The sequence below is a fragment of the Hydractinia symbiolongicarpus genome, chromosome 3 (genome assembly GCF_029227915.1).
Source record: "Hydractinia symbiolongicarpus strain clone_291-10 chromosome 3, HSymV2.1, whole genome shotgun sequence".
In the NCBI taxonomy this organism is placed as follows: Eukaryota; Metazoa; Cnidaria; class Hydrozoa; order Anthoathecata; family Hydractiniidae; genus Hydractinia; species Hydractinia symbiolongicarpus.
The window spans coordinates 29,072,808-29,094,679 of NC_079877.1; the positions used below are offsets into that span (position 1 = coordinate 29,072,808).

The window sequence follows — 21,872 nt, forward strand, 5'->3', positions numbered from 1 at the left end:
CAAATAATTTTGTGCTTCGAATGTTAAAATCAACAGTAAAGCTTGGTTCTCACTATGGGCTAACGATGACCTAACCATAGTGCGCATGTTGTGTTAGCCGATTTCAATTTTTGAAGGTTTCAGATGCCCCATCGTCGTTATCGTCCTCATTTTCGGTGAGATCAACGGGCAACTCCGTGTCTTCATCTCCCTCTTCATCAGAACTATAATCCGTATAAATGTTGCTTCTACCCTCACGGACGTATATGAAGTTATCTAGCCAGGAAAGATATTTGTACAACTCCAAAGCCTTTTCAGCTTTTTCACTCTCTTTGGTGGATGTGCCAGATTTTTTTGACTTCTTAAAATCATTCTTCTTTTTATTATACCTTTTTCGAAGCTTCTCAAAGGAGGTCTTGGCAGCATTCCCTAGGAGTAAAAACAATAATCTTTCGTAAATTTCCAGTATGCGTTTTTAACAAGAATACTTTAAAGCTGGTATGACTTGAAAAAACAGATAATACACATTTCCAATTTGCACTTACCATTTTCAAGGAATTCGAGAGAATTAGCCACTTCTTCCCACGCATTTTTTACACAGTCTTTTTCTTTGTACCCCCTATCCGTTTTGTCAAAAAGACAGGGATAATCTTCCACCCTGAATGCTAACTTTTCTTCTTCTTCAAACGAAAGTTTTTTTATTTTTTCAGACATTTTAGTTTTGAAATGACCTTTTGCAACGAAGCATACTACTATCTGTAAAAAAATAAATCGCTTTGAGCACGATTTATGTCGGCTTCCTTTGAAGATCGCTGAAAGTGAGCTTATCTCACTGTTAGCCGAAAAAAATATATCAAAAAATTTTGATTTCAAAAAATCGGCTAACGATGAGCTAACGAAGAGTTTAGCGAAGAGCTAAGCAGGTACTTTTACGTTCACACTATGGGCTAAGGTCTTAGCGCATCATGCGCACTATGGTTAGCTCATCGTTAGCCCATAGTGAGAACCAAGCTTAAATGTCGCATAGAAATTCACAATTAACAGTAAATGTCGCAATTTTTTTTTCATGGTTTTAAACTTTTTTTGATTAAATAACATTACTTGACTATAAAGAAAGAACAAACCACCTGCACCTTCTATAATAATGCTCAAAGTTTTGCATCATAAATTTTGAATAGCGGCGCGTGTCCCTATTGTTAAAGGTATTGAAACAATGAAATATCTTTTGAACTTTCAAACTGTTGCGAGTTTTGATTGCCTTGAAATTAGATGTGCTGTAGAAGATTACAGAGACTGTTTATATTACTGTCAGCATAGAAATATTCTTCAATCGTATTTAATTACCTTGGCATTTTTAACCGGACGGAGGTGCAGTGGTGCTCTCAACCAATTAAAATCTCACCATTGCAGATGCCTTTCATCTACCAATTATATTTACCCATGAAATAATGTGACTTCGTTTTAAGCAACTAGAGAGCAGATTTTTCCCTTTCATTTTTCACCTCGCTAATCATCGCACGTGGTTTGTTATCGATTACTTACCAAATCTGTTAATCATGGCCCACAAACAAATCGAGAAAGAAATATATAGAGGTAACCCTTTCGTTATAAACAGACCCTTTTAAATGACCAACTGCTTACGCCAGGTCGGGTTGTTTTGCACTACTCGAGTAGAAAGTGGTATAAGAAACAAGGCATGTGCGTCTGATGAAGCCCTTGTTTCTTAGGTCATCCCTTTACCCACACAACATCCTTTCTCTACATACGAGACTTCCAGTCCTCCACTGGAGAGTAGGGTACCCAATCAAAAAACAAAACAAGTTTACTTTGACAATTTGTCGAACTTTTGTTTTAACGTCTTCCCTTTAAATACACATTACAAAATCGTAAGGAAGTGGTCTTTTCATAAGCGGTGTTTATTTCGAGATAACATTAGTTTAGTTTGTTAGTATTATTTGCGTATGTAAGAAAAACTTTTTTAGCTTTTTCCAAATTTTTATTCCTTCCCTCAGTGAAATGTTGTAGAACATTTTGAGAGTAATATGGTGATTTCTATCTGTGCGACATTTACCGCTGATCATTGATTTTGGTGCGACATTTTCTGTTGCGACATTTACCATCATCGATTTTGGTGCGACATTTTCTGTTGCGACATTTACCGTTGATCATCGATTTTGGTGCGACATTTGCTGTTGCGACATTTAAGATTGCGGATTTGCCCTAACCAATTTTTTCTTCCGCAATTTCTAGAGTAGCAATTCGCAATCTTTTTTTCCGCAATTGCAAGTAAAAAAGTAATTCGAAATCAAATTTTGTCGCTTTGGTTGCTTTGTTATATAAAAGTTTCCAGGGAAAAACCCCTAAATTATTTGCATTAAAATAAAAGTTTTAAAGAAAAAAATCTTAATGACCAAGATGAGAAAAAACACAAAAATTTATTTGTCAAATAGTTCGAAATTTGCATGGTTTGTTCAAAAAAATCACGGATTGTTTATTTAAAAAGAAAAAGTCAGACGCTTTAATCATCTAATACAATGATATTTTCAGTACAAGCTTTAGTAGGGTTGCTCGATTTTATGGTTTATACGTTTCATGCATAGAATTTAAATGAACGTGATATAATAGCGTCTCCCCATCACAAAATGCGAGACAATAAAATAACAGAAAATTCTCTAGGTTTATGTGACAATTGAAAACGCACAGAGATGAAAAATTTATCAAGCTATTTCGTGAAAAAATTCATGGATAATTGCTTCAATTCACAATTTTAAATTTCGCATTTCATGATGGTATCACCAATTTGAAGTGCTGCAATTTACAATATTTTCGGCCATGAATTTCCAATCTTTTCTTGCGCAAACTTTTCTTCCCTTCGGGTAATACTCAAATTTAACGCATGCGTAGCCAGCAAACAGGTAGTATAAGGTTTAATATCCAGTGACAGTCAATCAATTGGCTGCAGTTAACGGATAATAAAATACAGTTTAAAAGAAATACCGTCACCATATGCTTTCTAATTTTAGTTGATGCAATCAATCCAGGCTTTTTTAGGGTATTATTCATTTATTTATTTATTTATTTATTTATTTATTTATTTATGAATATTTACACAGGATAAAACATTTCAGATAAAATATCTGCTTTACAAATGTGTCCTGTTTAAAAAAAATATAGCTAAAAAATTCGTTAATATTTGATTAAAATCTAAATAAAAACGATATGGGAAAAAAAAGAAGAAAAAGCCTTTAATGCTACTTCGTGTACACTGTCCCATCCACGAATTCGGTTCATTGATCCTCGACTTGGTCTTGGAAACAAACAAGAAAGGGTTTTCAGGATTGACTCCAATTTGTCCCTTTTTTGCTTCCAACAAAATGCGGTTACCTTTCTGCAATTCCTCGGTAAAGATTACTGGCACACGCCTCTTTCTCTTGCCCTTGACATACAATACCGATAAACTCTTTGCCAAAACCTTTTCTACAGGATCTTGAATTACTTTAATATCCTCCTGTCTTTTCCACTGCTCACACCTGTTGAAGTCAAAAACCAATATTTTGGTCGATTCTCTGCCACCTTATAAAGCCAACTTCACTCATGCAGTGTCATTCCATGACGATCTTGTTGTAAATCAGGAGAGGATTGAACTTCCAATTGATCAAGTAGATATTCTCGAAGTTGATGAATCTGAAGGTTGTACATATGGCGTGCTTAGAATAAATGCGCCAGTACGCTTTAAACAATTCAAAAAACAAGCAAGCGTCCTCTATCCTTTCTTTATTTCTTGAACGAATACCAAAGATCGCTTAGCACATGCAATAGCTTCAAGAGACCGTCCAACTCGCAATTAATGCAGGGGGTTAGTTAACAACGGACATTGAGTTACTTTTTTGTGCATTAGTTTAAAATGTCTTGATAAACCCATTATTGATAGAAAAACAGCAGTGCATCTTTCTTCCATCTTTATGTTGTTTGTGGGTGAAGTTACCAGCTAAACCATAATTTTCTTATGTCTTTCAATCAGTTAATTTTACCCTATAAAAAATTTATCATACTGTTGATTTCAAAAAATATGTTCATTATTAAATACATTGTCACGCGCAAATTACTGCTTTTTACAACCTTGTTACTCCTTAAATTTTCAAGGAAAATGTAAACACCCTAGAATTTTTTTTCTTAACATTTAGCGATTCAGGTTTAAAATTTCATTTTGATAATTACCACAATTCTAAATTTCTTTTTTTTCACAAATCATTTTGCTACCATATTGTTAATAACACTTATTTTCTAAATCGCATAGCTAAAATGCCTACTGGGTTTTAATAATTAACAATTAGACACCAGACTTTCTTAGGCTTCACATTTTTTTCTGGCTACCAGCAAACTATTTTTTTTGAATTTATCAGAGTAATATGAAGTGCCACTGAACGTTAGTAAACTGTGCATTAAGTTCTAAATTCATTAGAAAACAGTAAAATAAAAATGTATTCACATCATTCTAAAAACCTAGCTAAGTTTTAGGATTAGCTAGCTAACATATACCAAAAGAATACGCTCTTAAAATCTGCAATATTTTAAATTTTTAGTCACACTATCACTACCAATACCTTCTTTATAACTGTGTTAACTTCGATTTAAAAAAATTGGTGGAATTTAATTTGGTGGATAAAAAAATTAATTAAATTTGGTACAAATTTAGAGAACGCAATTAAAAAATTTGGCAGGAATTTAATTTGGTGGGTGACGAAAAAACATGATTAAAAAAACATGAAAACCAAAAGCATATTTATTAAAATTCTCTTATAGAAACAAGAAAAAATTGGCGAATGGTGAAAAATGTTAATTTTGGTGAAAATTTAATTTATACTTCAATCTCGACTAATTTTCTTTGCGCTAAAATTTTTTCTCATGATGATGTATGTAGCATACAGTCATCATGGTAAAAATACATTACATTAATAAACACACATAAAAATTTAGTACCATTATATCATTAAAAAACCTTTTATTTCCTATATATAGCAACAAAAACTGTTTGTTGTGTTATATTCCTTCACCAAAAAACACAACAAAGCAGGTCATAAAAAACTTTCGCGCACGATCGGCATTGGGCACTAATCGTGTGCGTGTGTAAAATACTTTTAAGTAGAGTAAAAAGTAATGGGGAGGAATTTGTTGACAATTTGTGTGTTCCTGTGAGGAAAACATCAAGAGACCTAACTTAGTTGTATCAAACTACGTGTTTGCGCATAGGCAGGTGCGCAAATTTGCTCAGAAGTTTTTTACTGCTACTATGATGTGTTTACAAAAATTCAAAAAAAATTTGTTGATGAGTAAATTATACTTCAACAAATGTTCTTGTTCACATTATGCCAGCATCGCGTTCAACATGATTGGCTTGTACAGTGTACCAAACTTCATTTCAATCGGAGTACTTGATCGCAATGTTGTGAGTACAATACAGTGAGCAAAATTTGGATCTGTCTTTCTTTATCCAGAGTGAATTTATCACCTCGGTTAACAGACAAATAAAAAAAAGACTTGAAGAAATCAGATCTTCATTATATTTTTGTCAACACGAATGCATGTGAAGAATTCCTACATATAATACACACATAAAGTACAACGCACTGAAAAAAGCACGCATGTAATAAGGTAAATGGCCTATAAAGGGGCCTAAAAATAATAACCTTATAGAAATACACCTTTCGGGATTGTACACGCTTGTTTGAAAAAGCTCTACACACACCAAACCTTTTAAAGGTGTACTAAATGAAATAATTACTTAGCTATAAAAATTAACATCGTACGCTAATACGGACAAATAAATTGCACGTCAATAAGAAGGACTGTTTTGTATGTAAAGTATAAAAATATGACACAACAGCTAATGAAGCCTTTTATGTTTTAATAAACTAATTGTGTTTTTTCTACTGATTTTAAAAACTTTATTTTGCAATTCTATTGGCTATTGTCATTACAATTGACAATAAAAACAATAGAAAAACGGTAGATTATTATAGTCTGGTAAATGTTAGTTGGGGAAAATGTTAGCCAGGTGAAGCATTAGTTATCTACCCTTAAATTTGTTCACCTTTCCCTTTTGTTACCCTGATAAGGTATAAGTTAATGTTTTAGTTCCTTCATTAAGCAATGTCTGTGTAACTTCTACAACTTTTTAAGTATACTAAGATACTTCACTGTAAACAATATTAATTTTAGCCTGGGTTGGAACTAAACCTTACGGCTGTGGCTATTAAAATCGCTGAAAGATTTATGTAATGAAATTGTAAAATTGCCTATTGCGACATTGATCATTTCATTGTGATATTTGTAGGTATAGATGTCTGTATAACGTACTCCTCTTGTTCACGGAGTCTTAGTATCTGTCAACAGTCTCAAACTTTGAATGTTGCGACATTAATTAGCAGATAGAGTCAGTCTATCAATTTATTGTTGATTAAATCATTCGTTGGTACTTCTAAAAATGAAGTTATTCTATTTTTTTAACATCCCTAATAAATTTTTATTTTCTACGTTAAAAATTAAAAGAACTAAATGTGCGTGTGTCTAAAAAAAGTCTTTAAAAATAAAAATATCATAATTTTTTGTTTTCTTTCAATCTTTTCATCTGTATAAATCTTCCTGGCGTTATAAATAATCTCTTTTGAGCAAATTTAAAAATCTGGTACATCCATACCAATCCAATTAAGTAAAATAGATATCCACCGATTTTTACAATAATAGGCGTTCCCACTGAAAAATACATCGCATATCCTAAAGTCGCGCCGATCCCTACGCGAACGACAGCAAAAGTGAGAAAAAACAACCAATCGTTAATATAAGCGAAAATCGTCTGGTACTGTTTCGTTTCCCGTAGAAACCATCTGATCTGCAAGAAGGGATTGGTTAGTTCAGATCCCCATATAACAGCGCTTACTTCTGAACCACATTTATCAATATATAAACTAGAAATCAAACCAGTCAGGCTGATAAAGTGGTGTAACAGCATCACGAATCCTTCGGTTTGCATAACAACACACCACGCTATTTCAAAAAGGAAGTAACCTGCACTGATACTCATGGTGACATACTGTGTGAGAGTGTTCGCCTCCCCCATACTGTCATACGGCCATGGACCAATGAAGAAGCACGTCTCGACCATCTTCGTAATAAGAAGAGCGTGCATTAAAGCTACTATACGACTATTCCATTCAGATGAACGCATGTGGTTATATCTTTTAAGAACATAATAGAACAGCGTCCATGACGTCAGTGTTAATAAAACCAAAAACATAATGATTAATTTCCATGCATGTCAATCTCTATAAAAATAAACTAAATAAAGTTACTTATTGTTGCAACAAAAACGCGAGGCTAATAGGCCCAAAGGTGGCAGTCAATGAAACCAGTAAGTAAACCCGAGTGACTTTAAATTTAGTCGTATTTAGAGGAGATTACGGAGAAGAGTCATGATATTAAGGTCTAATTGACTAAAATTTAAGAAGAATTTTAGAAATTCAAAGTTCATTTTTTCAGTTTAAGGTGCATTCCAATAAAATGGTTACGGCTGTTACGGTTCAAAAGAATCGAGGAGAATCTGGGAGACAATTTTACAATACTCCAAGAGGAATGGTCACCCACCCTTCCCCCTTTTTTTGCACTAACAAAATAATAAAGAAAAACATTCTTTAGTTCGTCTCAGGCGTCACCGATATTTAAAAAAGCTGGTCTTCAAGCATTGGAAAGAAGAATAAGTTCGAACAGCATCAGATCAACTTTGGATATACCTCCTCTACCAAGGAAAATACGTGGTTAGCAGAAGATGGCTTATTTATTTCACTACTCCACAACCAGGAAGACATGATTGGGAACACATTTGTAAAAATAATAGACATTATACTTCTAAAATATATAATCTTTAATACTAAAAACTATTATAAATACTACTAACAATCCATATCAATAGTAACAATTGGTTGATATAAATAGAAAACACAATTTAAATTCATTAAATAGAAACATAAACTTGAAACATAAATTAAACATTTAATAATTTTAATAAAAAACTACAACAGGTAAATTTTAAATTTCATAATTTCAACTTCAGCCGCTAAACAACACGTAACTTTAAAACATTACTAAAATATATATATCTAAATTTATGACGAGATGAAGGTCAACATTTTTTTCAACATGACAGAAACAAAAACTTAGTACTAGACCAAACCATCTTTTACCTCCTCACGCGAGACTAAAAGCTCCAAAAAATATGACCAATGAAACCAGTAAGTAGAAAGAAAAATTTAAAAGGCAAATTTAAAGAGTTTTTTGGAGATTATAGAAAATGATCAGAAGATGAAGGTCTAATTGACTAAAATTTAAATACTACTAAAAATTGATAGAAATAGTAACAATTGATTGATATAAATAGAAAAAACAATTAAATATTTAATAAATAAAAACACAAACTAGCAACACAAATTAAGTATTTTAACAATTATAATAAAAATTAATAGATAATAAATTTTCCAGTAGCTAAACAAAAGTAACCTTTAAAACTTCATTATTAAAACCATATATATTATACTCACCGAATTTATGGCGGAAATTGTAATTCAACATATTTTAACATTACGGAAACAAAATCTTAAGTACCAAACAATTAATCCCCTCCCTCCCCCACCTTCCTCTTATCTTCTTAAAAGCCTAATACGTCACATCTTCTTCTTTTTTTCTTGAAAACGACGTCTGACTAAGGTACCAACTTGATACACGAACGCCAAATTGACAACATGAAAGACAAAAGAACCAGCTCGAGGTACAGGCTTTATGTCTTCAGACAACATGCAACGGTAAAATAAATGAGAACCATAAAAAAGTCGCATGAAAATAAACAAAATAACAAATACCATTTCGTTGAGCTTGGCAAACAATGTTTTGTGCAGTTCTTTTGTACGAAGAAACCATCGCATCTGCAGGAGAGGGTTGGTGAATTCTGCAGCCCAGATCATTAGTGATGCTTCATAACCAGAAGAATTGAGAAAAAGACACGTAGAAATTGTAAATAGGCTCACCATGTGATGCGCGAGCATAACCAAGCCTTCAGTTTGCATGTATAAACACCAGCTTGTTTCGAAGATAAAATACGACAAACAGAAACAACATACGTAGGTCTGCCGCACCGTGTTTGGCAAACCAACTCCTAACAACTCGCTTCTTTCATGGTACATTCCAAACTCAATATACCTTGCCACAAGGAACGCATGAATAAAAGCTACTATTCTTGAGTTCCACTCAGCACTGCAGGTTTTGTTAAACACTCTCACAAGTAACGTGTAAATTGCAGACCAGCCAATTACCAGCAAAAAAATTAGACCCAGATACTCTGCTGCAATACCATTCATGTTTATAGCACATATCTAGTTGACTTTAAATGTATTTAGAATGGTGTTCGTTGTTATACAATCTAAACGAGATGTGTACTCTTTAGTACAGAAAATAAAAAAGACAAGAAAATCTCACTATATTTGGCCAAAAAAAAACTTATTTTATTACTTGATTATAAAATTTGTTGAAATTTATACGACTGTGCATTAAAAATAGTAGAAGTTCTACCGAAAGCTATGAATAAAGAATGTAACGATAAATCTTGTCGTTTTTATTTTCAAAATGAAACAAGATAAAACATTTTGTGGTGCCACCGTTAATTTTCTTTTTGCACAAGCACTCGACATGCTTAGAGTTCTGGATATCATTTAAAATTAACTTCAGAGCAGCAGACAAAGCTAAAAAGCATACCGGCTTGATCAAAAAAAAAAAAAAAAAAAAAAAAAAATGCATAAGAACTCACAGTAACCTAGTCTAAAAAACAAGTGAAAAAATAATGGCATTTTGGACAAACAGCAAAAATATATTATAACATAGCTACCATGGGTTAGGGAAGAAAATGTTCCAAGTATATCAAACCATGTAATAGCATATTTTATTGACGCCATAAAGTCAAAAATATATCGTATAAATACAAATTTAATAAAAACGAACACAGTCAGCCTTTACTCTTCTAGACCATAGCAAGCATAAAAATTAGCTGGCTACAGTAACATAATACATTACACCAGAATAAAATCTTATTTTTTAATGTTACTTAATAAAAAAACTGTCGTTTTTCAAGGTGCGCGATGTTGTAATAGCCAGAAACGCATATTTTCCATTCCTTTGGGGATTTAAGTCTAATTTGAAAATTGAAGCATCCATTACTATAAAAACGCTATAAGTAATACAAAAAGCTTAAGTAATCCAAAAATAAGGTTACACGCACATTCGTGCTTACAAAGCAGCTATTAGATACACACTTGAAAAAATGTACATAAACATATTCTAACATGCCTTGCAATAAAATATAGTTCACCACAGTAAAAACTCACAAAACTTCAATAATAGCATGCATGTCCTACTCGAAATACATCAACAGCACACAAGTTTAGTAAAACAAAAATGGAATTCTAAAGAATTCATATAAGTAGGTGTGGTTATGGGTGTAACTAAAAACTCTATTTTCATATCCACCACATAAACAATTATTTATTAATTAAAATGTGTCATTTTTACCAAGCAATACATGTATAGTATAGGAACAATTATCTTTGAAAATAAATTAAAGATTAAAAACGTTGTTACAACGTTTTTGATAATAACACACAAAGTATCGAATTTGATACAAAAATAATTAGCCACATTCTACATTAGTACACAAATCTAAATGTATTTTGTCAATACTTTTGAGCTTTAGGTAAATTAAACAAAGCCTGAATTTTTTACACTTCAGTTTGTAACCATTGCTGTGTACAGTTTTCAAAATGGCAGCCATGTAACTTTCACACATAACCTTCCTGATAATGTCGACACAATTTTTTGTTACTTGTGAAAATTTATTTTTCTTGCTTACATTACTCGATCAAATGGAATTTGAAAAAAACCCGCAAAAAATGGAACACGACTTCATATCCCTGTTAGTCTATTACAGTTTAATAGTAAAAAAATTATACATAAAATATTATATATATATAATATACAAAAAATATCTTTGTGAATCATAAACACATTTCATGACATATATAACAGAGATAAAATAAACAAAGTCGACTTAAAAATATAAAAAGAGAAGAAAATATGCATACTAAACATAAATATATAACATATATAATACATACTATATATAAATACGCTATAACAATAAAAGCAATATTTTTTAAAAAATAATTCTTTCAACTTAATTTTAATTTCGCTACCAAATGATGTAGGAAACAACAGAATGTATAGCACTTGATCAATAAGTTGTAATAATTCACTGGATTTACATATTGCATACAACTAATGTATTGATTAAAATTTGGGAAATAAAATTTAAAAAATTTGCACAAAATTGAAAATAACAACGCTACCAGCGCCAGTGCAATGCTATTGTTACAAAATTCTTATTATCAAAAGTACAATCTACCACTTTGTGCTGGTACACATTTCACACCAGCAAAAGTGTTCACTCAAAAAATGTAGGCAAATTCTAAAATAGTATAAACTACACAATAATCTATGTTAAAAAAACTCGTAACTTCTACAACCTTTTTTTTTAATCCCTATCAACAGTTGTTCCGAGTAACAAAATTGAGAATATTAAGAATAACTTGTTGAGGGCGATTAGTTGAAAAAATGTTACATACATACACTCATAAATTCCATAGAGCAGTTTCCTTCTTTAGAAATTTCCAAAATATTTTTAAAAAGGAGACTTGTTAAGCTAAATAAAACCTTCGGTGATACAACCTTTTAGAAATAAATTTAAAAAAAATTTAGAATATTTTGGGGCGTAAAAAAGGTTTACTCAGGAGAGCTAATTACAAGCTATTACAACGTTTTGTCTTTAGTTGGTAAAGTGTTTTTAAATACCATATCCCTAATTACACATAACATTTGATGCAACAGCCAAATATTTAAAATGTAAAATAATACACTTCCTAGCTTAACTAAAAGCAAAGAATTTTGAGAGTAATATAACTCATATATCATATATGTACCAACACCAAAACGAAGAAGCAGGAAGCCAGTAAAAAACAAAACATCGTTTAAGAGAGAAAACAAACCCTTATCGTTACCAGTCTCACTCAACCAGTATCTTAAATTCAAACTAGGATTTGTTAATTCTGATGTCCATATGGCAAGCAAAATTTCAGGACCAGATTTCGACACATACCAGCTAAATAAAACCACTGTACCAGCAATAAAATGGTGAAGAACAATCACCAAGTCTTCTTTGAGATAAAAACAAACAAAACTATCGTAAACAAAATAAGTTGCAGTAATCAACATTGGAATAGACTGGCACGATGTAACTTCGTCACCAAAATTGCTGAACGGCCATGTTGACTCTGTTAACCAGCAATATTCGCAACAACGACACACAATAACAGCATGCAGAAGAGAGACAATCCGGGAATTCCATGCTACATCTCTTTTATTAAACCATTGCAAAAACAATAGAAGGACCAACCAAATGCAGATACATGACAGGAACAAATACATTTAATACAACTTCACATATATTTGTAAATATTGAACCTGAAGTAAGTAAAAGTTGGTAATTAAGTATATTACAACCACCAATTTTAAACCACAGGATTTTATTTATTACAGACCTATAACACACAATAATAAAATTCACATTTACTATTTAAGATGGTCAATAAAGGAAGATGCAAATTAGAAAAAGATTAATATACAAAACCTTGTTTAGTAAAAATTTTCACAATAGGTAGTTCTGAGTGTTTCAGAAAAACTTATAATAACAGTTTAAAACTTTTAAACAGAATAAATACTGTAATAAAATGACTATTTTAACAGATGACAAGTAGCTACACATCTGGCACAGTGTACAAGAAAAAAAAGTCTACAGTGGTTGCGATTATTTCGAGTAGCAATTCCAAATCAATTAAACTTGTACATTATTATATTCACTCTTTCTTATTTTGGTACAAGAAAATCTACAATGTAATTCAAAAAACATAACAAACTCTAAACAAAAAGGAAATTAAAAAGAATTACTGTATCATCAATATTGCTTATTTAATTTAATATTTTAACAATGCCAAAGACTTAAAATATATACGATGCTTTTTTTTCAAAATTAGATATGTTCAAAAAAAGGTAGAAAAACAAATAATAAAAACGTACATATTTTCATTCTTTATTTGTTGACCAGATATTTACTCTGTAGATTTTTGTGTGAGATTAGACACTAACCAAAAATATTGGCAATGTTCTTATAGTTCTATTTAAATGGAAATACGGTTGTCTACCAACCTTAAATCGTGATAAATAACAACCTAATGTAAATGTATTGTAAATAGACTCTGAAGGGCTTTTTGTTATGTTCCTCACTACAGAATGAGATGTGCATGCGTGGTGGAAATTAAAACAAATTCGACATAACTAAAATAATTTATAAATATACATAAAAAAGAACATGCATCTAACTCTGTTTCAAGCGTTTTATACGTTTTACAGCAAAACGATATATCTGATACATCCACAACAAACTAATAACATAGAAAGAAAAGCCACAGAACTTCATTACATAAGCAGTGTGTTTCGACCAATACAAATAACATGCTACAACTGAACCTATACAAACTCGAACGATGAAAAACACAGTGATAAAAATAAAATCGTTAAAGAATGAAAATTTAGTATTGTAACTCCCATTTTCTCGCAAAAACCATCTAACTTGTAAAAAGGGGTTGGTTAGTTCTGACCCCCACGTTGTCAAAGTCACTTCTGCTCCAGATTTGTTTATCCACATGCTTCCCAACATGGCGGAGACACTTATACTATGGTGCAACATCATCATTATGCCTTCAGTCTGCATGTAAACACACCAACAAGTTTCGAAAATAAAATAAGCTGAACTTACTTCAAGAACAATGTTTTGACATACAGTATTTTCAGCTCCAAAATTATCAAATGGCCACGGTCCGGTAAATATACAAACTTCTATACCTCGAGCGATAACAAATGCATGGGTCAAGGCAACAATTCTTGATACCCATTCTGCTGACTGCTTTCGGTTGAAATAACACAAAACAAAGTAATATCCAGTCCACAATACTAAGTACACTCCAACATAGAACATCTTATTGTGAAATTTTTGCTACACAAAAACTATTATAACAACAAGTATGACATAAAACAATTACTTATAAAAAAATAACAGATAAAAATGAAGTTAGGAGTTGGCAAACAACTACTTACCTTCAGGAAAGAAATTTTCGTTTATTATGCAAATTGGTAGTTTTTTTTTATATAAAACAGGGTTTCCTGGCAAATTTTGGAAAATTGATTGTTTGCGAATTATTGAAAAGGTTTCTATGAAATATATTTGGAATGGAATATATATTCGTGATTTGAATGAAAGAACTTTCAATTTACAGTTTATTTTCATAAAAAATCTTTACTTTTCGAAGTATCAAAGATGTTTTTCCACAACAAGAAAGTAGAAGCAATTAGATCAATTTGGGGATAACAATTGCCTTCCGGACCTTCATAAATACACACAATATTACAATCCATCATCAAAAAATAGCAATAAAATTCTTTTCTTAATTGCTTCTACCATGACCCATTCTGGGTGTTATTTTTTAGTGAATAAAGTGATTTTAGCAAATATTTTTCAGAAGACATTTATTTTTGCAAAAAATTCTTCCCTTAAGGCATAAGAAATCAAAATAATATGAGAAACAAACTGCTGAGCAGAGTGAACACAAACAAAGAAAATGCTCAACTAGAGACATTAACATAGTTAAAAAGGACACAAGTTTGTTCACATAACCTATTCAGCTGGGCTTTAAAAGGCCCACAACACAATGAAAATTCAGAAACTTGCAATGAGGATAATACAGAAGATGGAACTAGAAAATAATGTACAGTAATTAATATGCAACAACTTTTTTGAGGATGTTATCAGAAGTACCAAAAACATTATACGATAATAAAGAAATGAGAGAAAAATTCATAAAAATTCAGAAAACAAAAATTTAAAAAAACAAAGGAAATTGGAAGTTGTGCAAAAGGTTTATTCTGTTAAAGTCTATTAAAAATGAAATAATCACAAAACACGTCATGTCGTCCAAGGTTCTAAAAATGGAACCTCGCTAACTTTATTGCTCAGACTAATTTTTGTGAGTTTATTACAACTATAATGAAGTTCAGAAAAAGTACACACAAAAAAAGGTGTGCGATTTACACCTCAAAACTAGTACTTTAAAAAATAGTCCCATTTGCTAAAATGATTTTCACTTGTTTTAACTTTAATACGTTAAAAATGAAAGTATTTATATCAGAATTAAAGCAGCTCTTAATAGAAATAATATGTCAAAGACATAGAAAAACAGTTTAAAGAATTTTAATTTTAAAACAATCTTGTTGTCATTATGCAAAAAAACTTTTCGGCTTAAATTGGTCCAAACATTTAATTATATACTCCATATGCAGATGCCCTGTCGGTAATAAAAGTTGATATAAGATTAAATTTAACATACAGATAAACATGTTTGAACATAGTAATAATACTTTAGCATCTTTTAAAGTCACCTTAACTGCCCTTTCCAAATAATAGGAAAATTTAAAATTTTCGCTAAGTAAAAAAAAGTACAAAAGTACACGGCCTCGAATAATTTTGAGAGTTGATAAAAAATAAGCATATCATAAGATTGTTCTAATTCTGAGACAGATAAGCATGCGAGTCTTAATCCAATTTTCCTGATGCCAGGTAAAATATGTATGCACATCGTCTTTATAATAAAATTCCTTTTCTACATTTTAAAAACAAGTTAGTTAATTTAATTGTAAAATAAAACCATTAAAATAATTAGTACATAAAACACGGCAGCAGCAGTAACACTGGAAAATATCATGTTAATTAGCGTAAAATTTAAAATAGCACATTAAATTTATCATAAAGATGCTATAACATATAAATTAAAGCAACCATGATGCTGTATTGATTTCTTTTAAGCCTCCAGTACAAAAACCTTTATTTGAACGATATAAATTCTTCCATCGACACATCCATATTCATAATATACATACCCTAACTTACTTGAAAGAAAGAAAAGCTAAAATAATTTTTAATAAGGGTGAGAATAATGTCGCCTGGTGTCTCTGTGTCTTGAGTTATCATGTCTCATTGGTCCAAAATGAGATTGGTTATTTTGTGGTGAACGTCCTTGACCACCTTGCTGGCGGAGGTGATTAATAGACCGACTGACAGCTTCCAAAAGAAGTGGATTTATGTTTACGTCAGGACTATTTGGTGTCATATTTCTCTGATTATCACGATGATAGTCACCACCATTCAACCTCGAATGATTATCATACCTTCCTCTATTACCACGATCGTTATAACTATTAGAAAAATTCTCACGTTCATTTGAAAAATGACCCCCATTCATATTTCTTGAATCATACGGTCTGTGAAAATCTTTTCTTTCATATGAGTTGTATCCTCTTTTGTTACTATAATCGGGACGGGTGTTTACATGTTCATTGGGTGTCTGAGGTGACTCGCTTGGGGTATTGCGTGCATCATATCTTCCAAATGATTGATTTATATCAAGTGGTCTTTCTGGGGTAGTAAATTGTGTGCCTGTAGATGCTGCGTGTTTGCTGTCTTTTGTAGGTTTACAATAAATTGGTTTTTTATATAACATAAGTTTATTAAATAGCTCACATGCAAACGGTACAGAGCACTCATCCCGGAAAGTTACAAACGCAAATGTCTTATTTTTCCCAGTACCTCTGTCTGTTGGGATGTGTACATTTCGTAATGGTCCAGCCTAAAAAATAAAACAAAACTGTTATTTAACAAGGAATCGAAGTATACAGCTAAAATTGTTCATTATAGAATGAATATGAACTCTGTATACATTTTTTATTTTTGTGAACATTGGTTCAAAAGAGTACCAGGGTTATTCTGTTTCATACATTTGTGAACACATTTTAGAACTGATTAAACTGGCAGGGATCACAAAATTTACGCTAAACAAGCAAACAAAATTAAACACACAACAAAAATTAAAAAATTTGTAACACAACAAAGTAAACATGTTCAGATCTCAGAAGAAAAACAATGCTCAAATTGACGCTAACAAAACCAAAATAGTCCTGGAAATGGCAGGGAGCATTTAGCTAAATTGGCACCTTTGTCAAAAAAAATTATAATATCTTATTAAGCATACAACACCACCTCTATCTAATATTTTACTTTTAGGTATATTGTGTAAGTGACAAATTGTGAGTTTATATGGCTCATTGTTGTCTTGTGGGAGGAAATTGGATTTATATCCATTTACCAGCACAATAATTAAATGCACACAAAATTTTTTGTGAATGTCTAGTTGCTCTCAGTGGTATGAAAAAACTTATATCAATATCAATATCAATAATATTTACCTGTAAAAAAAGTTCCCACAGATGTTCTTCAGTAACCCTCCCTTCAACATTTGACACAAACACTGTACAATCTGGATCTTGGTAAACAGGCATTTTAATCTACGTATATAAACCAGTACATATTATAGCACAGTAACTTTTTTCAAAAACAGGTGTCAATTTTATGTGATAAGTGATTTTATAGTCAGGTTAGATATTTTTAGATTTTATTAAAAATAATATTTCCTTAGATATTACTCTTTTTCATAAACAATGCAAAATTTTATTCGGCCCTGAAATTGCTTAATTTTTAACCAAATGCTAAACAATTTGTTTCGGGTGAATAAGTGATAAATAATAGTAAAAATGAAATAAATACTTTGAAAATAAACTTGCACAGGTGAACAAGGACTAAACATTTTTTAGGTTTTTCCCTACGTACCTAAACAATGTTTCGTGCAAAGTGCAAAAAATCAATTGTTTATAAAAAATGTACGCAAAGGGAGTGTGACTAATTGAAAGCAACTTTTTTTTCTCTCTTTAATCCCACCGCATAGCACAAGCAGTCTTTTGTTATTCTGGTCCTTAATAAAATACACACCTAGGAAAAATTTCAGAGCAGCAATATTATTTTTTAAACACAGGTGCCTTTAAAAGCATATTTGCGTAGGTCACTGCACTGAGTTTTTCATATTTGGGCATGATTAAGGTTTTTTAGTTTGCAGTTAAATCATTGCTTTGCTGATATATTCAAATAACATACTGTCTTATTAACAAGTGGGCGTCTGTGCTTTAATGGTGAAAGTACTAAATAATATAGTCAACAATTTTGCAGCCAATGCAGCAATTTTAACAGTACCTTTAATTTTAAGTAGTTTCTCTGAACCAGTTAAAATATTTGTCGTAATATTATATATTTTTTTATGTGTTGTAATTTTTTAATTTTTAAATTGATTGATTTTTAGATTTAAAAAATTTCATCAAAAATTCACAAAGCTGTTCCATGGAAACAAGATCAATTGCACAGACCAATCTTCCAGAAGAAAAAAAACAACCCTGATTATATATAAAGATGTTAAAGTTGTTTTTGAATGTTTGTACATGAAAATGCAGAAATAAGAAAAACTTATTGCATTTTCAGTAGTTTTTTATGTTTTATCCATTTTAAAAAAAAATTACATTCCAATATTGCAAGAAACAGTAAACACATTCTCTAAATTGTTTATCTGCTTGACAATATCCAGGTTGGAAATAAATTTTTAAAATATATTTTTTTGTATATTTTTTATACACTGAAAATTCAGAACTTTTATAATAAACCAAAAAAAAAATTCTAAATCATAGTGCTAAAATAAGTTTTCAAGTAAATAAAATTAACATATAAAAAACATAAACATAATACAAAGTTGTTAACATATAACAGGTAGTTTATAGAAAATATAACGTAAAATGAATTAAATAAATTGGATTTGTTGACTCGCTTATGTTTTTATATGTCTATTTCCGCACGAGTCATATTATTTGTCAAATAAAATTAACTTTTAAAATATGAAAAATAAAGAAGAAAAAATATTATTTGGTAATTCATATTTTTATGATCCATTTCTAAAATTAATTAATTATTAAGCAGAATTTGTCTGAGGAGTAATATGGAGATCACTAGTTGTACCCCATCTAGAATATTGCTGGCAGTTATGGTTACCTTTCTTTGAAGTACCTTGTGAAATTCAAAGTTTTTGCGCAAAATCTATGGTTCTGATAGAAAAAATTACTGGAATAATTTAAAGTCTTACAGAATATACTCATTACAACAAATATAATATTTTGTTAAATCTTAAACTCAGGGACCTAGAAATATTTGGTAACTTGTACCTGATGATTGTTTAACATGAAACTTAAAGTCGTACAAAAGTACCGTGTATTTTATTGAACCTGACACACATAATATATAGCTCTACCCGTCGAGCACTCTAGAAGCGCGATTCACCTTCACATACTCACATTTGTTTCAGACTGATACTGTTGCTTGACAACTGTTGTCTACCTCTGTGTACTACTAGCTATAGCTAGCTAATGGCTAGCTAGACTTCTTTTCTTGTTGGTTCTACTTTATACTAAGTACAATCCCAATCACACACGTACCTGCTTGTGTTCAATTTATGGACAATGGTGTGCCAATCAAAACTTTTGGTTTAATCACCTTTTTATGTGAAAGTATCTTTTAAAACAAGAAATGTCTCAGAAAACTGTTGTTTTTTTTCCTGTAGGCTAGAGCTGGATTCAGTATAGTTGGATTTAGCCAACTCTAAATTTTAGGCCTCTAAACCGTTGTGTATAAAAAAGTGCGTAGCGAGCTATAGTTACATATACAACTGAAAATTGAATGTTGTACTCATGCCTGCACCAGCCGTAACAAATCCGCCATTTGTGAGCGCCCGTGCCATAAACTCTTTCGCAAAATACACTGGACAAACTCGTCACCAGGGCATGTGCGTTTTTTTATGAGAGCTTATTTTAAAAAAAGGGGGGCATTCTCGTCCCCAGAGCTCTTTGAGATTAAAACCGAGGTCAAGAATGGAGGGAGTTTAGACAAAAAAAAAAAAAAACGTTTGTCGATCTGGTTAAAGAGTTTGGAGTAAACATACTTTTTACTGTTAGAAGAAATTTTTTTATCAGCCTTTGGCAGAACTACATAAGCATTTCCACTTTGAAATGTATGCTATATGTATAAAAATATTTCGTTGGACCAATGCTATAAACCACCATTTAAACGGAAAAAGCTTTTGATGAAATTACAGCGAACTATAGTGACAAGACCAGGTGCTCGTGATTTTTAATAAATTTCAACATAACCATGCTATGAGATGGTGGTTTACAATGTTACAATGTAAACGAAGGCGGTCGGTTTAAATATCATTGCAATGAATGTGTTGACGAGATGTGGGTTAAAGGAAAACTAGTTCTACGGTCTACTGGTCACATTTAGGTATTTTACCTCGTCCTCAAACCTTTTCGCGGTAAACAAAGAAAGAACAAAAAACTGAATAGTATTAATGAATGGTTTGAAGCAAACAAACTGTCTGTAAATGTAAATAAAACAAAATATACGCTGTTTTGCAAAAACTCAAATCAGACGGCTTGCCATTAAAACTTCCAGATCTATGTCTAAATGAAACTAGCATAAAAAGGGAAAGCTCTCTAAACTTTTTAGGTGTTCTTATTGACGAAAACTTGTATTGGAAAACCCATATAAAAACAGTAGAGAATAAGATTTCCAAAAATATTGGAATATTATACAAAACAAAGCCATTACTAAATTTTCATTGTCTTAAAAATTTATACTTTTCATTTATTCACAGCTACTTAACATATTGTAACATTGTCTGGGCTAGCACTAATCATTCTAAGCTCACAAAAATTTACAGTAAACAGAAGCACGCATGTCGTATAATAATGTTTCGCAAGGACAGATACACCACAGCCTAACCATTATCGAGAGAATAAGGCCCTTGAGTATCTATAAACTGAACATACATCAGGTTTTTGTTGTTTATGCATAAAATCAGGTATGGCATTGCACCCAAGGCCTAGGGAAATGTTCCTTCTAGCACAGTCGCGCAGTGACGTCACAACAAAACCAGTACCATGCAGCGCTTAGCTATGGAATTCAAGGGGTTAGTCCCTAATGAGTGATGACGTCATAAAATCATACAAATAGGAGTAAAATTCTAGCACAGGGGGAATTCCCTAAAAATCAATGCATGCGCAGTCAAGAGGGGAATTCCCAACATACTCTGTAATCTTCGATACGAAATGATATATAAAATGGTACTCTGTGCTACTGGTGCTCTGTAGAACTACGCGACAAAGTCATGTGCCCAATGAGATACGACCCTCCACAGGTGAGTACGACGAAATCCGGCCTTTTTCATGTGATGGAAAACATGGCCGCCCATATGAGCGATGGTGGCGAGTACGTGTATGAGGGCTACTTTTATGGAGATGTGTACTGCTTGGCTTATGTGGAAAAGCGGAAGGAGTATGACAGCGCGTATGAAATATCGTTGTGGTAGTTGAAAAGGCGTTATAAAGGAAGGTCTGTTCCGGACTGGAAACGTCTCGAAAGATTTGGGGGTGACCTGACGCAAGAGAAATTTTTGGGGTTGGTTTGAAACCAATGTTATCTTACTACAAGGTGAATGAACGAAAGATTCAAAGCCTGGACGATCGTCTTGAAGACTATAGAATAAATAGAGCACTGTAACGACTGTGAAGGGGTACTTGACGAGTATGATAGATGTACCTGCGGGCGTCGGTTCGTGGTAAAGAGTACAATGTTGTGCTGGTACTGTTTTCATGAACATATTACGTATAATGGGGGTCATTGCGTATGTACAATGGCATGCAATTCTCTA

At 31.8% G+C, this 21,872-nt stretch overlaps 4 protein-coding genes across 4 annotated transcripts; all 4 read right to left on the reverse strand.

Moving 5' to 3' along the window:
• Nucleotides 1–103: 103 nt before the first annotated feature.
• LOC130637019 (uncharacterized) lies at nucleotides 104–693 on the reverse strand. The gene is made up of 2 exons (XM_057446872.1): nucleotides 525–693; nucleotides 104–408 (listed from the first exon to the last, which is right to left on the reverse strand). The coding sequence occupies exons 1-2, from the start codon at nucleotides 691–693 to the stop codon at nucleotides 104–106; spliced, it is 474 nt and encodes a 157-aa protein (XP_057302855.1).
• Nucleotides 694–5,523: 4,830 nt separating this feature from the next.
• LOC130636706 (TLC domain-containing protein 5-like) lies at nucleotides 5,524–7,352 on the reverse strand. The gene has a single exon (XM_057446523.1). It carries the CDS (start codon nucleotides 7,271–7,273, stop codon nucleotides 6,575–6,577), a length of 699 nt encoding a protein of 232 aa, XP_057302506.1. The 5' UTR covers nucleotides 7,274–7,352; the 3' UTR covers nucleotides 5,524–6,574.
• Nucleotides 7,353–8,693: 1,341 nt separating this feature from the next.
• Nucleotides 8,694–9,383, reverse strand: LOC130637020 (TLC domain-containing protein 5-like). The gene has a single exon (XM_057446873.1). The coding sequence runs from the start codon at nucleotides 9,381–9,383 to the stop codon at nucleotides 8,694–8,696; it is 690 nt and encodes a 229-aa protein (XP_057302856.1).
• A 556-nt stretch (nucleotides 9,384–9,939) lies between these two features.
• LOC130636704 (RNA-binding protein 7-like) lies at nucleotides 9,940–19,864 on the reverse strand. Its single transcript, XM_057446522.1, has 4 exons — nucleotides 19,288–19,864; nucleotides 17,479–17,574; nucleotides 13,943–16,862; nucleotides 9,940–12,591 (listed from the first exon to the last, which is right to left on the reverse strand). Exons 2-3 carry the CDS (start codon nucleotides 17,569–17,571, stop codon nucleotides 16,155–16,157), a joined length of 801 nt encoding a protein of 266 aa, XP_057302505.1. The 5' UTR covers nucleotides 17,572–17,574; nucleotides 19,288–19,864; the 3' UTR covers nucleotides 9,940–12,591; nucleotides 13,943–16,154.
• Between the last annotated feature and the right edge of the window lie 2,008 nt (nucleotides 19,865–21,872).